Source organism: Megalobrama amblycephala, linkage group LG23 (assembly GCF_018812025.1).
Source record: "Megalobrama amblycephala isolate DHTTF-2021 linkage group LG23, ASM1881202v1, whole genome shotgun sequence".
NCBI lineage: Eukaryota > Metazoa > Chordata > Actinopteri > Cypriniformes > Xenocyprididae > Megalobrama > Megalobrama amblycephala.
In genome coordinates this window covers 15,406,432-15,421,248 of record NC_063066.1, presented here as the reverse complement: position 1 = coordinate 15,421,248, position 14,817 = coordinate 15,406,432, and the positions used below count along the sequence as shown (strand labels likewise).

At 34.6% G+C, this 14,817-nt stretch overlaps 2 protein-coding genes across 3 annotated transcripts; one reads left to right on the top strand and one right to left on the bottom strand.

Moving 5' to 3' along the window:
• The first annotated feature begins 1,298 nt into the window (after positions 1-1,298).
• On the top strand, positions 1,299-3,215 carry LOC125259470. Its single transcript, XM_048177108.1, has 5 exons — positions 1,299-1,521; positions 1,701-2,069; positions 2,273-2,383; positions 2,715-2,794; positions 3,080-3,215. Exons 1-5 carry the CDS (start codon positions 1,470-1,472, stop codon positions 3,098-3,100), a joined length of 633 nt encoding a protein of 210 aa, XP_048033065.1. The 5' UTR covers positions 1,299-1,469; the 3' UTR covers positions 3,101-3,215.
• Positions 3,216-3,374: 159 nt separating this feature from the next.
• On the bottom strand, positions 3,375-7,969 carry LOC125259469 (immunoglobulin kappa light chain-like). 2 transcript variants are annotated; one of them, XM_048177106.1, is made up of 6 exons: positions 7,805-7,969; positions 7,056-7,406; positions 6,456-6,788; positions 6,121-6,237; positions 5,876-5,919; positions 3,375-3,699 (listed from the first exon to the last, which is right to left on the bottom strand). In XM_048177106.1, exons 1-6 carry the CDS (start codon positions 7,845-7,847, stop codon positions 3,544-3,546), a joined length of 1,044 nt encoding a protein of 347 aa, XP_048033063.1. In that variant the 5' UTR covers positions 7,848-7,969; the 3' UTR covers positions 3,375-3,543. The 2 variants fall into 2 exon arrangements, with proteins under 2 accessions (XP_048033063.1, XP_048033064.1); XM_048177107.1 differs by lacking the exon at positions 5,876-5,919 and having other exon boundaries at positions 3,651-3,699.
• Positions 7,970-14,817: the final 6,848 nt, after the last annotated feature.

Genomic DNA, 14,817 nt, shown 5'->3' with positions numbered 1-14,817 from the left:
TTAGTTACATTTCTGTGCAATATTTGTGGTTACATGAGAACATGTAGGTCTACCTCAAAGAAACTGGTTGCTGTCAGAAGTTTAAAACATAGATTATGAATTTTAGCTTTGAAGCAGGTATTTTTTGTGATTTAGTATTTTGTTTGATGTAGGCTCTGTGATGTGGATTTGTTTTCTTGTTTGTTGATATTTTCTAAAGCACCATACGTCCGTGAAAATTTAAATTCGTTCAGGCCTTCACAGAGTGTAATGTTAAATGATGATGCTCATGTAAATTACTATTAAAAGGTTATATTTAAAACTAAAATGTCTGCTGACTTTTAAATGTTCTCGTTTTTTTTGTCAGTCGTGCCTTGTAGAGGTCGGAAATCACTGGTTCATTGCATTAGGTCTGTCATTACCTGCAATCTCAGAGTTCACCTTATGAGGGCAACAAAACTTACTAAATGAAAAATAGTTGGAAAACTCTGTATATAGTGTGCAATATTATACAACAGACAGTCATTTAAATTTTGTAAAAAGTAGGCTATTACTACAATATGATTATGTGAAAGTTTATTTAAAATGTTATGTGTTACACTAGAGATTGGATGGGCAAAATGGTAAACAGATATAGGAAATACAAAAATGTATTTAACAGTTTCTGCACTTAATCAAATGTCCTGATCATTGTCAGATGAATTTTGAAGCTATTTTTCCAGTGAACGCTGAAAGATCTGTGGCAGCAGATAAACATCACAACCTGCTGAACCTCCCTGACCCTGGCTCAGACGGTAGCTTCTCATGCACTGGCCTCGATACACGAGTGTGTCCTTCGAGGCTGCTGGATGACTCAGGGTTTGCATGCTTGACCCCAGAGATGCCCTTAACATGACAAATAGTGTTAGCATATGCATTAGCAGGCTGTAATAACACCAGTTAAGACAAAGAGCTTCTCTAGTTTTACTTTTTCTTTCGCTTTTTATTTATGGACATCCTGCAGATATGTGCAGATATACAAGTTCCAGAAAAAAAGGAACATTATACAATTTTTTTTTTTAATTCAGACTATTCCTAAACATGGCCTATTTATCAAGGCCTACAACACATACAACTTTTTTTCTTTCTTTTTTTTTTTTTTTAACAAAGATGATAAAATGTGGTAGTATTTCAGCCTTTGTTTCTTCTTACATTAACTTCATATAAGCAGTCCAAAGTTGAATAAACAAAACTCATTTTTCTTTACATTTAATAATATTAATTATTATTATTATTATTGATAAACATTTGTAAGCTGCTGTGCTGTTTTAGGTTTAGAATCTTCAGATGCTTTGACGAATGCACAATGGAAACTTGTGGTTTCACATTAACACCTCCATCACAGTGACCAATGTCTGACAAAAGATCTCTCACAGGAATAACAATAGCAGAAAAACGTATGCGTCATACGTTTCAAATGTTTCATTATATGAAACATTGTCACCCTACAAATGATGTTTGTCCAGATTATCCGAGCGGTTGTGGTGTTTTGTCTTAATATGTGTAAGTTTACTATTTTATATTATTTCCATTGTACAGCGGCAGTAGACTTTGAAACCTGAAAAAAATTGCATTATGAATTTTAACTGTGTGGCTTCCTTTTTAAAGGTACTGAGTGCATACTAATGCTTGAAAACCTTGTGTGAATGTTTTTTAAAGGAACGTATATTTGTTTGTTTTAGATTTTACTCACTGCACGGTTCTCCATCAGCCTGACTCTGTTATCACAGTTGAACCTGGTGCCAATGTGACTCTGCAATGCTTTTTCACAGAAAACTACACCATCTATGATATGTTTTGGTACAAGCAAATCAAGAACCAGCGGCCATGTGCTGTGGTTATGGCGAGAGCAGTTGCTGATCCCATTTTTTATAAAGGGTATACAGACACACGCTTCAATATCAGCAGATCAAAGAAAAGACTTTCTCTTAGTATCGTTAACGTTAGTCATTGGGACGAGGGGGTGTATTTCTGTGGAGTGGAGATTTTCTTTGATATTGAGTTTGGAAATGGAGTATTTTTGGCATTAAATGCATCCTTTAACTCTGCAGGTGAGTTCTTGTTCTTGAGATGAAATTAAATTATTTCTAATGTTTAAACATGAGCAATGCTATGTTTAATGCTGGTCAATTGATTAAAATGAAAACAAAATCTATATTTACATTCCTTAAGTTCTTCAGTGTGCATGTAAGAGAGATTTTTTAGTCATAAAATTAATAGTAATCATAATTGCACTGTTCTGTTTATTTTTCAGCTTTAAATCCAACAGAGATTTGGATCACAGTTGTTATCTTTCAGTGTAACATTATTGGAATATGTGCTGTGTGGATCGTATATCTCTGCCTCAGGATTAGACAAGAAAAGGGTCTGTACTGCAATATTTTGTATTATCCATTACACATGTGACATCTTTTCAATACTTTTCTGTACTCTTATAACTTCAAATATTACATCTGTAAATAGACCATATTTTGATGTATGAACAGCACTCAGAAAGAGTAATGTCATTTGATTAAGCATGATGCTTATAGTAAAACTACAAGTAATGCTTTCAAGTAATGACCTTTCAAAATAGAAGTAATCATAAAACCTGAAAGGTAAGTGTTTTAACTAACTGTTTATTTATAACAGGTAAAAAACGCAATCCTTAATCACTGTTAAACAAAAATTTCATTTATATCTTTATCTATTTATAGCATTATCTTCAGTTCCTTCCATTCCTAGCCGGCCTCATAGCAACCACATGTCCATCCATATTAAAATTCCTGATGCAAAGGTAAAGTAAAACATTTTTAATGGTTTGTTAATTCTAAAGACTTTTTCAAAATACAAAATTTTCTAATTGCTATAGAAACAATGTTTCAGATAAGCTTGTCATTTACATCACAAAAACTGCTGCTTACATACTTCTGTATTTTTTTTAAATCATTGTAAAATAATTTTTTAAAAATCACACCAGACTGAAAGCTTTCATTTTAACATATCAGAAAATGTGGCCAATAAAACAATAATTCCTAACTTGCGCTAACATGGTTTTTTGTTTTGTTTTGTTTTTTTACAGAGTCATTCATCCAGTTTTTGATGCTAATCAAGATCAAAGCCTGAGGGGACAGTGATGCTCAATAAAGGACAATCATTCTTAAATGAAAAACCCTGGAGAGAGAAGAGAGAGAGAGAAAGAGAGAGAAAATCGGCCATATTTTTTAATATTACATTTTCACTTTAATCACTGTATACGTACTGTATATGCTTTGACATTTTTTAACGTTGCTTGTTCAGTAAAATCTACAAATATAGAATCTACTTGTCAACTTTGTAATAATAATAGTAGTATTCATAATAGTACTGCAATATGGATTCTGGGGGGAAATAAAAATATGAAGTTTTAATTATCACAGTTGTGTGGATTTAAACATGTTGTGTGTACAAAACTTTACAAAATTAGATGCAGTAATGCTGCAAGTTAATTAATGAATTACAATAAAAGCAAGTGTAGCACAAGTTAAATTTGCTGTCTAAAAGATGTTATATATTTTTGTACTCAACTATACTATGGTCAGTGAGGTTATTGATTTGGTTGTACACACTGTCTTGAGGTGTTTCCCCCTTCCTTCGCACTCTTCTGTTTTTTCCCTCCTTAAAATGCAATGCAGCGTAACTCAGTTCCACTGCATCATGGTCCTGCGAGAGTCACACATTGCAGAACGAAAGACACAGTTAAAAGAAAATAGACATTTATTCATTTTGCAGATGCTTTTTTAAAGAAGATGAGATATAAATATAAGAAAATTAAATCTCTTAATAATTTGTAAATGTAGTTTCAAAATAGTCAAGTTATATATTTTGAAGCCAGAAATATATAAAATTATTTTATTAGGGCTGTCAGCCGATTACATTTTTTTAAATCTAATTAATTACAGGGTGTGCCGATTAATTAATCTATTATTTTTTGGCTGAGAAACTGCCCCCAAAATATAATTATTAAATAAAAGTCATTATTGTGTTAAATGAGAAAAGTATTAAATACTTCACAAAAATTAGCTTTATAAAGAAATAATTGATTCAACATTTAAATTTATTACACATAAACTTTTAGGCTACAAACGGCATGATTTCTTTTCCTACAAAAAATTGCAGAGAGCTGCATCTGAATCTGTATTTAGATACATTTACAGACCAAAGCAGTTTGGTTACCAACATTGTTCGAAATATCTTCTTTTATGTTCCGCAATAGAAAGAAAGTCATACAGGTTTGAAACTACATGAAGGTGAGTAAATGTAAATAAACAGAATTTTCATTTTTGGGCAATCTCCAAAATATGAAAAAATTACTACTCTAATAAGAAAACTGCCTGTAGGTGGCGGTAAATGTCTAAATGAGTAAGTTTGCCACTGCGCAGACCGATCTGCGTATGCCATCAAAGTACCGCAAGAGCGATTCAAAAGAATCGATTGCTCTCCAATCGCTCTCGCAGTACTTTGAAGGGTTAGTTCACCCAAAAATGAAAATTCTGTCATTTATTACTCACCCTCATGCCGTTCCACACCCGTAAGACCTTTGTGCATCTTCGGAACACAAATTAAGATATTTTAGTTGAAATCCGATGGCTCAGTGACGCCTGCATAGCCAGCAATGACATTTCCTCTCTCAAGATCCATTAATGTACTAAAAACATATTTAAATCAGTTCATGTGAGTACAGTGGTTCAATATTAATATTATAAAGCGACGACAATATTTTTGGTGCGCCAAAAAACAAAATAGCGACTTATATAGTGATGGCAGATTTCAAGCCATCGGATTTCAACAAAAATATCTTAATTTGCGTTTCGAAGATTAACGAAGGTCTTATGGGTGTGGAACGGCATGAGGGTGAGTAATAAATTACATTATTTTCATTTTTTGGGTGAACTAACCCTTTTGATATCATACGCCGATCGGTCTGCGCAGCACCGGTGCAACTCGAAAAAGCCTACCATTCTGGTAGGAAATAAATGGCTCTCTTTTTTATGAATGGGCCGCTGAATCATATGTTCACCTGATTGGTTAGTTCAAAACACGGATGTATAGCCTACAGAAACCAAGCACAACAGTTCTGCTCTAGCTTTACAGGTAGCCTAATATTCAAACGTTGGCAAAACTGAGCAAAACAGACAATATTGTGTCTAAAATATAGGCTATCACAATATTAACTTATTTATTGAACTGTTGTATACAATCAATATTACATTTGTGCTCGTGCTATTCGGAACAAAACAGCACTCGCGAGATATTGTGCTCGTTACTTGTGTGATATTGCTTTGGCATATCATATGATAAAAATTCCAACTGCATTCTATGCTACATCACAAAATTATCTAATTATAATTAAATTAACGCATTAAATCACGTTAAATGTATGTGTATGTAACATTTTTAATCTTAAGTGTACAATTTGTACAAAATTAATTAGAAAAATAAAATAAAATAATTGCATAAATTATCTGTAACAGTAAGGTTCCATTTGTTAACATTAGTTAACTATATTAGCCTAGTTAACATTAACTAACTATAAAAATACTTCTAAATAATTTATTAATCTTAATAATAACCTCAACATTTACTAATACATTATTCAAATCAAAGCTGTATCTGTTATTATTATTTAATGGACCATAACAATAAACTAACAATGAACATTTGTCTTTTAACATTAACAAATATGAATAAATATGCCTATTGTAACAAATGTATTGCTCATTTTTCAATGTCAGGTAATGCATTAACCAACATTAACTAATGGAACCTTATTGTAAAGTGTAACTAAATGTATTTATTAAATACATGAAACGAATCAAAATTAATTTATGATGCACACCTGACTGGTGGGGTGTTCGTTTTCAGTGTCTTTTAGCTCTTTTTCTGGTTGAAAGACAAAAAATAATACTTTTAAATAATTATATAATGGAAGCCTATGGCATAAAAAAAGTTTTATCAGGAAACTACAAAAAAAAATACACCATGTGGTAATACCATAATAGGTCATATCAGGGAAAAACACTTTCTACAAGTATATTTTACTAATATACATTTTTAAGAGACAAATTAAATAAAAATGCTCACCTTTGTTGCAGTAATATCTTTCTTTTTTATGACTTAAAATAGCTTGTACAGTGATCACAACCACACAAACACCCAACAACACAGCCAAGATAATCACCAGAGGATCCACTGGATTTACTGTAGGACAGTAAGACAAAACACATTGTGTATTATGTGATGTGGAGATGTACATTAATCAGTTATATTAGATATTGAAAAAACTTTGCACAGGGAGATGCTCTTTTGTCTGTTTTATGCACATGCTGAAATAACTCAACCATGAAAAAACTATTTTTTAGTTCCCTACAAAATCATCCATCTTAAAATGCCTGAGAAGAAAATAATTAGGCACTTACCCATATTTATGTTTGTCCCATTCCCAAACAGAATTTTTCCACATGTGACCACAGCACAGTAATAAGTGCCAGCGTCCATATGGCTGACTATGTTCTTGGACAGACTGAACGTGCAGTTCTGGGCAGAATCAGTCTCACAGTAATTACTCTGATTATAAGTGTAGAGGATTTCTGATTTTCCTGATTCAGATCTGAACCAGAACATTCTGATATCTGCTGTGATGTATTCAGACAGCACAGAGCACAGCAGGGTCACTGTGTCTCCAGACTGGACTGGCTCTGATACGGGATGCTGAAGAACCGACACAGATTTATATTGCTTGTTTTGTGACCCTAAACAGACATGGAGATATTTTATGCAGAGGACTATATACAGTCACATGTTAAAACAAAGGTCTTATTTTTCTAATGATTTTAGAATATAAAATAATTTAGAATATAATATTGCAAATAATCATATATAACAAATGATGACTCACAGAATTTAAGTTTCCACATGTATTTGTTAAAATAATGGTTGTAAGAAATAGCATTTTAAAAGTTGACTACATCACAATTGAATCTTCAATCAATTCACTACTCAAGGATAAAAACACAAACCTTTTAAAGCCAAATATGTTCCTCCAGCAAAATAAGTTTCATACTTTCTCCAGCCACAGTAATACATTGCTTCATCAGATGAAGTAACATTTGAAATCCTTAAATGACATTTGCTTGCTAAGTCTGTCTCAATGCTAAAACGTGAGGATTCAAAATTGTTGAACAAAATAGGATATTTGACTAATTTCTGCACCATTGCAACTGCTTGTGGTTGGTGTCCAGCAGTTTGCTTGTACCAAGTAATTGGATCACTGTGATCTATCAGAGAAAAGCAACGCAGAGTGACATTGTCCCCAACAGAGACCATCATCACTGGATCCGGTTGAGAAACCACCTCCGAATGTGTTGAGTCTATAGGGGGAAAAGAATAAATAAAAATAATAATGTTATCTGTAATCTGTATGAGAAAATTTTACACACACACAAAAAAAAAAAAACATACTTCAGAAAACCATGTTATGTCATATAAAAACATGTATTCCATCTTAAATTTAAATTAAAAGTATTTTTATTTTTATTAAGCCCCAAAAGACAAACATAAACTATGGAATTAATTTATGAGATGCTTAACATTTTATTTTTTTCAAAAGGCAAATGAATACTCATAAACAGTGAAAAAAAAAAGTTTAAGGTAAATAGAAAAATTCTCTGCAGGGGTAAAATAGCTTTTAAGTAATTATCTGTAAATTGGAGGTGACAACATTGTAGATTAAAGAAAATCAAGAAATTCATTTAGCTACAGCACTTACACATTTCACTTAGAAGCATGACAGACATCCAAATAATCATCATCTTCTCCGCAGTCTTTGAGTGATTGGCTTGCCTTGATAAACTATGTTGCAAGATTATATCGTACACCTCTGTGTTTTCTTATTGTGACATCACTGTAACTTCCTGTAACCTTTTCCTGTAAACATTTTCGTAGACCACAACAATTGTACAGCACAATTTAATGGTAAAATAGCAGATAACTGCTAAATTAAGAGACTTTGTGAAAGTCAACTTCCAATTGTGAAATTCAACTACCAAAAATCACTTTTATTTTATGAGAATTGCAAATGTTTATTAAATGAAAAACTGTTACACTGTTGTTACAGTGTATTTATACATTTAAGTATTTTTAATTAACTACATGTACTGTAAAATAAAGTTATACAAAAAAAATGTTTTGAGATCACAAGCAGTCACATGTAGCTTGCTTTTTTCCTTTATATTCTTTTATATGATGTAAACATACATGGACGAGTGACGAAAGTTTGCAGTTTCCTGCAAAATCTGTCCCAACATCTAAATATAAATAATTATTTTAGGCTTACCATGGTGATTTAGGGCAAATCAGAAACATAGGTTGGAAGGTTTTCTTATGCACTTGCTCATTATTTCAATTTTGTTAATTCTGAATGAAAAAAGTTACATACCTGTAGGCCTAAATGTCTTTTGAAGGCAGTAGAGTTCTCAAACATCATGTAAATGTAAACCTTACGCCATTAAAGGGATTAAGATAAAGTTGTTTATGACTTGAGTTTATGTCTTCTTGAGTTTCTGCCAGAGAACGCTGCTTGTTGTAACATCAAATGCATAAGTGACCGAGAGCGCTTGTGTGTAGGAAAATGCTGGAGAACAAATTACATTTCATAATGAACTCAGAAAAGTTTGGTGCCAACTAATTTCCCATCACTTCTTTATTGTGAATTGGAATATGCAAAGGAATGTGGATGATGACATATAGGACATACACTTGATGCATCCTTCAAAATTAGCTGAATGAAGGACACAAACGAAGGCTGCCTTTCAAGGATCCTTCAAATTGAGACAGCCTTCAGCGGCATTGTCTGTGAGCTCCTTCTTGTACCATGTAACTGCTATTACACTTAACCGCTACAGATTCATTTAGGCGTTGATAGTGGTGCCGTAGAAATGCATAATGTACTTGAACAGCTCAGAATATAAGGTCATCTATCACACATAATGGAGTCTTTACTAACAAGATGATGAGTTGAATCAGGTGTGTTTGATTAGGGAGACATTTAAAATGTGCAGTGCTAGGGCCAGGGAGTACTCACACTGTAAAAAAAATCCCAGTAAAATTTACGGTAAAAAAAAAACGGCAGCTGTGGTTGCCAGAACTTTACCGTAAAAAATACAGTAGCAACGTAAAGAAAAATCTGTTAAATTTACGGTAAAATAACGTATTTCATTAACTGATATAATGTTAATTTACCAACCTAATGAAGTACTAATATCTGTTTTGTACCTTTATAATACACTGACAGTCACCAAACACAGTGGTGATAAGAGTCACATGATGAATCAAAGTTCATCACAAGCAGATTTTCCACAAGCTGAGGAGGACAATACTAATATATAGAGGTGCACACAGTGTCATTCACACACACACACTAAACACCATCATGGTAACATGCATGAAATTTTAAAAATGCAATAAACATTAATTTAACAACATTAGATGTAACATAAAACCCTAATGTACATAACTGATTAGAAAAAAATGAGAAACACTAAGAAGAAACAGAGTTATTTCAACGAAAATATATCAAATGTGAAGTGTCACGCAGGGAATTGTGGGAATGTCAATTTACGTTTTTTTCACTGTAAATTTTTACAATGAATTGTTATTTTTCACTTCCAAAAACTGTGAATTTAACGGTATTTTACCGTAAAATTACATTAAATGTACTGTTAGATCTATTAGAGTTATTCACCGTATATAGTACGGAAACTTTCTGTAAACCAATTGACAGTTTTTCACCGCAGCATTTTTACAGTCTTTTACTGTTAAAATCACGGTCATTTTTTACAGTGCAGGGTTGAGGACTACTGGGCTAATGGAAAGGTGTAAAAAAAAAAAAAAATAGGCTATGTGAATTTCACTTAGTGTAATAAACAGATTTTGCACAAAAATGGTATTTTGGTGGTTTGCATGTGTACAGATCAGTATATTTCTCTCTGTTTCTGGTCAAAAAAAGCCAGCATGTAACAGATACCACACTGAGACATAGCTTTACTATAAATTCTCACTTTGCCCATTTCCAATATAATTTAAGGAACATGGATTATGATGTCCATCTGCAAAATAAGAAATGATGTCCAACCGTGTGATACTTTAATTGCATGTCACCTAGATCGTCTTGGTTACTAATGTAACCCCCATTGTAAACAAAACAAGACAATGGACATTGGCGGGTGAGATTTGCATCACAAACTACTCCCCGCTAAGGGGATATACAAGGAAACGTGCAGCATTTAAGTTTTGCACTGAGGAGCCGAGATGGTGTCCCGGCCCTTCAGCGGTGATACTGAGATTGTGGCAACAGGGTGTAACATCTACATTCCCTCTTTCAGGGACGGGGGTTACATTATTAACCAAGACGTTCCCTATCAGTCAGTCACATTCGATGTTGCATCAGAATTGAACTGATGAATTGGGTTCCCTACCAAAATGCCAGGATTGCCGTCCTTTCCAGCGCCCCGCATAAGCTGCCTGACTCCCCGCACCTGCCGCGGTCTAAGAAAAGACAGGGCTTTACATGGAGAAAGATGATCATTGTTGCTCCTTCTTACCCACACAGTGAGACTTTTTGGATAACACTGGGAAAGCATGCCTATTCTAAAAAGAAAAGGACTCTACGGAGACCACATTCTGCTCGCAGGGAAGTAACATGTGAAGTTACACATATGGACTGGCCATTAGAGCAGTGCTACACTGTAAAAAATGACCGTGATTTTAACAGTAAAAGACTGTAAAAATGCTGCGGTGAAAAACTGTTGATTGGTTTACAGAAAGTTTCCGTACTATATACGGTGAATAACTGTAATAGATCTAATGGTACATTTAATGTAATTTTACGGTAAAATACCGTTAAATTCACAGTTTTTGGAAGTGAAAAATAACAATTCATTGTAAAATTAACAGTGAAAAAACGTATATTGACATTCCCACAATTCCCTGCGTGATACTTCACATTTGATATATTTTCGTTGAAATAACTCTGTTTCTTCTTAGTTTTTCTCATTTTTTTCTAATCAGTTATGTACATTAGGGTTTTATGTTACATCTAATGTTGTTAAATTAATGTTTATTGCATTTTTAAAATTTCATGCATGTTACCATGATGGTGTTTAGTGTGTGTGTGTGAATGACACTGTGTGCACCTTCTATATATTAGTATTGTCCTTCTCAGCTTGTGGAAAAGCTGCTTGTGATGAACTTTGATTCATCATGTGACTCTTATCACCACTGTGTTTGGTGACTGTCAGTGTATTATAAAGGTACAAAACAGATATTAGTACTTCATTAGGTTAGTAAATTAACATTATATCAGTTAATGAAATACGTTATTTTACCGTAAATTTAACAGATTTAAAATGTAAAATTCACATGTAACTCCGTAAGTATGTTTACGGTTTGATGTCATTTTTACAGTATTGTTCTGGTAACCACAGCTGCCGGTATTTTTCCGTAGAAACAACGGGATTTTTTTTTACAGTGTACATATAGAAGGTATCTCTGGTATATCCAGCCTAGCTAGGTTGGAGTCAATACTGTGCAGAGACGGCAGAGCAGCTCTGCCAATGGAAAGACACGAGCACGCCTCCACCGTGTCCGACTGCCGAGGGTGCTCAAGGAACACCATCCAGGGCTTGCCGGGGAGGGAACACACTGATTCATTATGCTCCGATGCTTCCTGAAGCAGTGTTTTGAAATCGGCCATCACTATATAAGTCGTTATTTTGTTTTTTTTGGCGCACCAAAAATATTCTCGTTGCATTATAATATTAATATTGAACCACTGTACTCACATGAACTGATTTAGATGTGTTTTTAGGAAATGTCATTGCTTCCTATGCAGGCCTCACGGAGCCATCGGATTTCAACTAAAATATCTTAATTTGTGTTCAGAAGATTAACGAAGGTCTTACGAGTGTGGAACGGCATGAGGGTAAGTAATAAATGACAGAATTTTCATTTTTGGGTGAACTAACCCTTTAATGTGAATTTGGGTACTGCTGGCCATGAAGCCTAGCCTGGTAATACCAGACTCTGCTACTTCACTTTGCTTCGTAGACAGAGTCTGGAATGGCATAATAGAGAAGTGTTTTCTCTCTCGCTAGGGGGCGCTTGTCTGAAGTTTAAAATCATTGGTTACCCGTAAGCCAATCAGATACGTTTAGTTATGACGTATGTTATGGGCCTGTACAGCCGCATCGAAGCACAGACATCATGCATCGAACTCAAATCTATGATTGAACTTCCACTGTAAACCTGTTGTAAACACATGATGATGCGAGCGAAATACCGGAGTGAACATGGCTGTAAACGACTTTTGCAGATTATGCGAAGTTAATGCATCCCGAAGTTTGCATCCCGTGTCTCGTTTCCCATTTCCGCGGTCGTTTCGGTTTTCGATTTCTCTAACCTACAATGTAAAACTCGGCGCTTAGCATTACGTCACGGCTCTCAGCCCGCCCTCTGTTCGTTGATTGGCCCGGCTGTTTCCAGACCGGTGGCAAACACAAAGCTCTGACGCTGTATCAGACTGAGTACAGAAGCGAAATGAAATTGAGCGGAAGTAGGAAGTCTGACGTAGTCAGGCTACATGAAGCCAGCAACGGAACAGAAATTTGACAAAAAAAAAAGATTCTCCACCCAGCCCTCCTCCAGGAAAAGCAGTGGTGCGTTCTCCATCTCCTGAAGACCCATTCCCTCCATCTCTGGGTCACGCATCTCAGGCTGCTTCGCCTGATGCTTAGAGAGCCTGGCAGGAGCTGGAACAGCTGCGTCGCCTTTCTGCAGCCAGCTCTACGCTGTGGCCTAGGTGGATGCTGCTGCTGTGGCCGTGCAGGATCAGAGGTGGAAGCCGCAAGGGGATGCCCTCAGCGACGAGCAAGCGGGGGAACTGCAGCCAGCAGCAGGGTGGACGCAGCTGTAGGACACTGCTGATTCCAATTCTGCTCACAGTGGCCCGGGAAAGCAAAAAGTTCTGATTTAAAGTTGAACGTGACTGATTGATAGGGAAATATTGCTACAAGCTAATTCTGCACAGCCAGCCCGCAAAGTAAAATTAAATAAATTAGAAGTAACCTATAAAGAAAATTAATGCACTGATTTTGATTTTATTGTCTGCAAACATTGTGGTTAAGCCAAAACCGAAAAAACAGACAAAACTGTCCTTTGACCTCTGTTTTATAGGTGGTGAAGAGGACAGATCTTTTTTTTCTTTTAGTGTCTCAACCAATGGTAGGTAATGTGGTTAACAGTGTGGTAAATCCAGGAAGTATATAAGGAAATGTTTGAGTAAATGGACAGCAGAAAAATTGTTATAGTAATTTTACAATGATTCCTTGGGCATTTGTTACTGTTCTTTGCAAAATATGTAAGTCATGTTTAATTTTTAACATATTTAAAACATCACTTTATAATATTTATTTGAAATTGCTGAGATTAATGTTGATTTTTTTCTGATGAAATTACATAGATATTGTTGATAATTTTTATATTGAATAGACAGTAGTGTGGACATTTCATGTCTTAACCTTGTGGACATTATTAGTTTTCTCAGGCTCTGCACAACATCATCGTATTCATCAGCCAAATAAAGTCATAGCTGTGGCACTTGGCAACAATGTGACTCTGCAGTGTTATGCCCATGGAGAGAACATATATTGGTATAAGCAAATAGTTGGACAACAACCTCGAGTCATATCAGTATTTTTTAAATTGTCAGAACCCATATTTTACAACGAATTCAAAAATGATCGATTCTGGGGCAAGAGATTGGGCAGCAACTCTAATCTGACAATTTCAAGCATCACTCAGTCAGATGAAGCAGTGTATTATTGTGGATTAAGAACATTGTATATTGAGTTTGGAAGTGGAACACATCTGATAACTAAAGGTAAAACTTAATTCAGAAACAATGTATGCATCATATTGATTTCATTTAGTCTATTTGTGGTTATCATGTACATCTGCAAAATAAGAAATAGATTTTTATGCATTTCTAAAATGAGTTAAAGACTTGAATAATTTATTTTTTAAACCCTTTGAGTGTTTGAATGTAGGTCGACAAAATTTAGCATCAAATATTTCAACGTCTGATCATCTGAATGACTACATGGAGTGTCAACAAAAATGCTATGAAAACAGTACAAAACAAGTCAAGAATGGTAAACAAATGGCATTGCTTTCATTCTTTTGTGACAGAAATTTTTATTATACCAATCTCTTATGTATTCATAATAAACCTAGAAAAATTAATTGCATACATTTCAGAAGACATTTCAGAAGAAAAGCTCTATCCAGCAGTGCTTGGGTTGGCATGTGCTTTAGGACTTTGTGGAGTTCTAGTCTTTGCTCTCATGGGTTTCATATTTAGGAGAGGTATGTGTGAACAGTGTAAGTGAACAAAGTCTGGAAGTAGTTTTTGTTCTTTATTTTTGCATTTGTCTTTGAAAATGCTTATGGTTGTTTCTGCATCTTTTTCATACAGTGCAAGGCTCTGGACAGGACAACCGAGTTAAAGGGCAGTCAAATGCTCAGGTAAGAGGATGATTTTGCTATCTGTATTAAAGCAGAGTCTATAGTTTTAGTAATGTTTTAAATGTTTTAGTTTGCAGCAGTACAAACACTTATGTTCTGGGGGACTTTAAGTGTTGTCAAACTAGGAAAATACATCTGTATTCAACCAATTACTGTTAGTTTTCTACTTTCATGTTACTTCTGGAAATTAATAATGTGTTT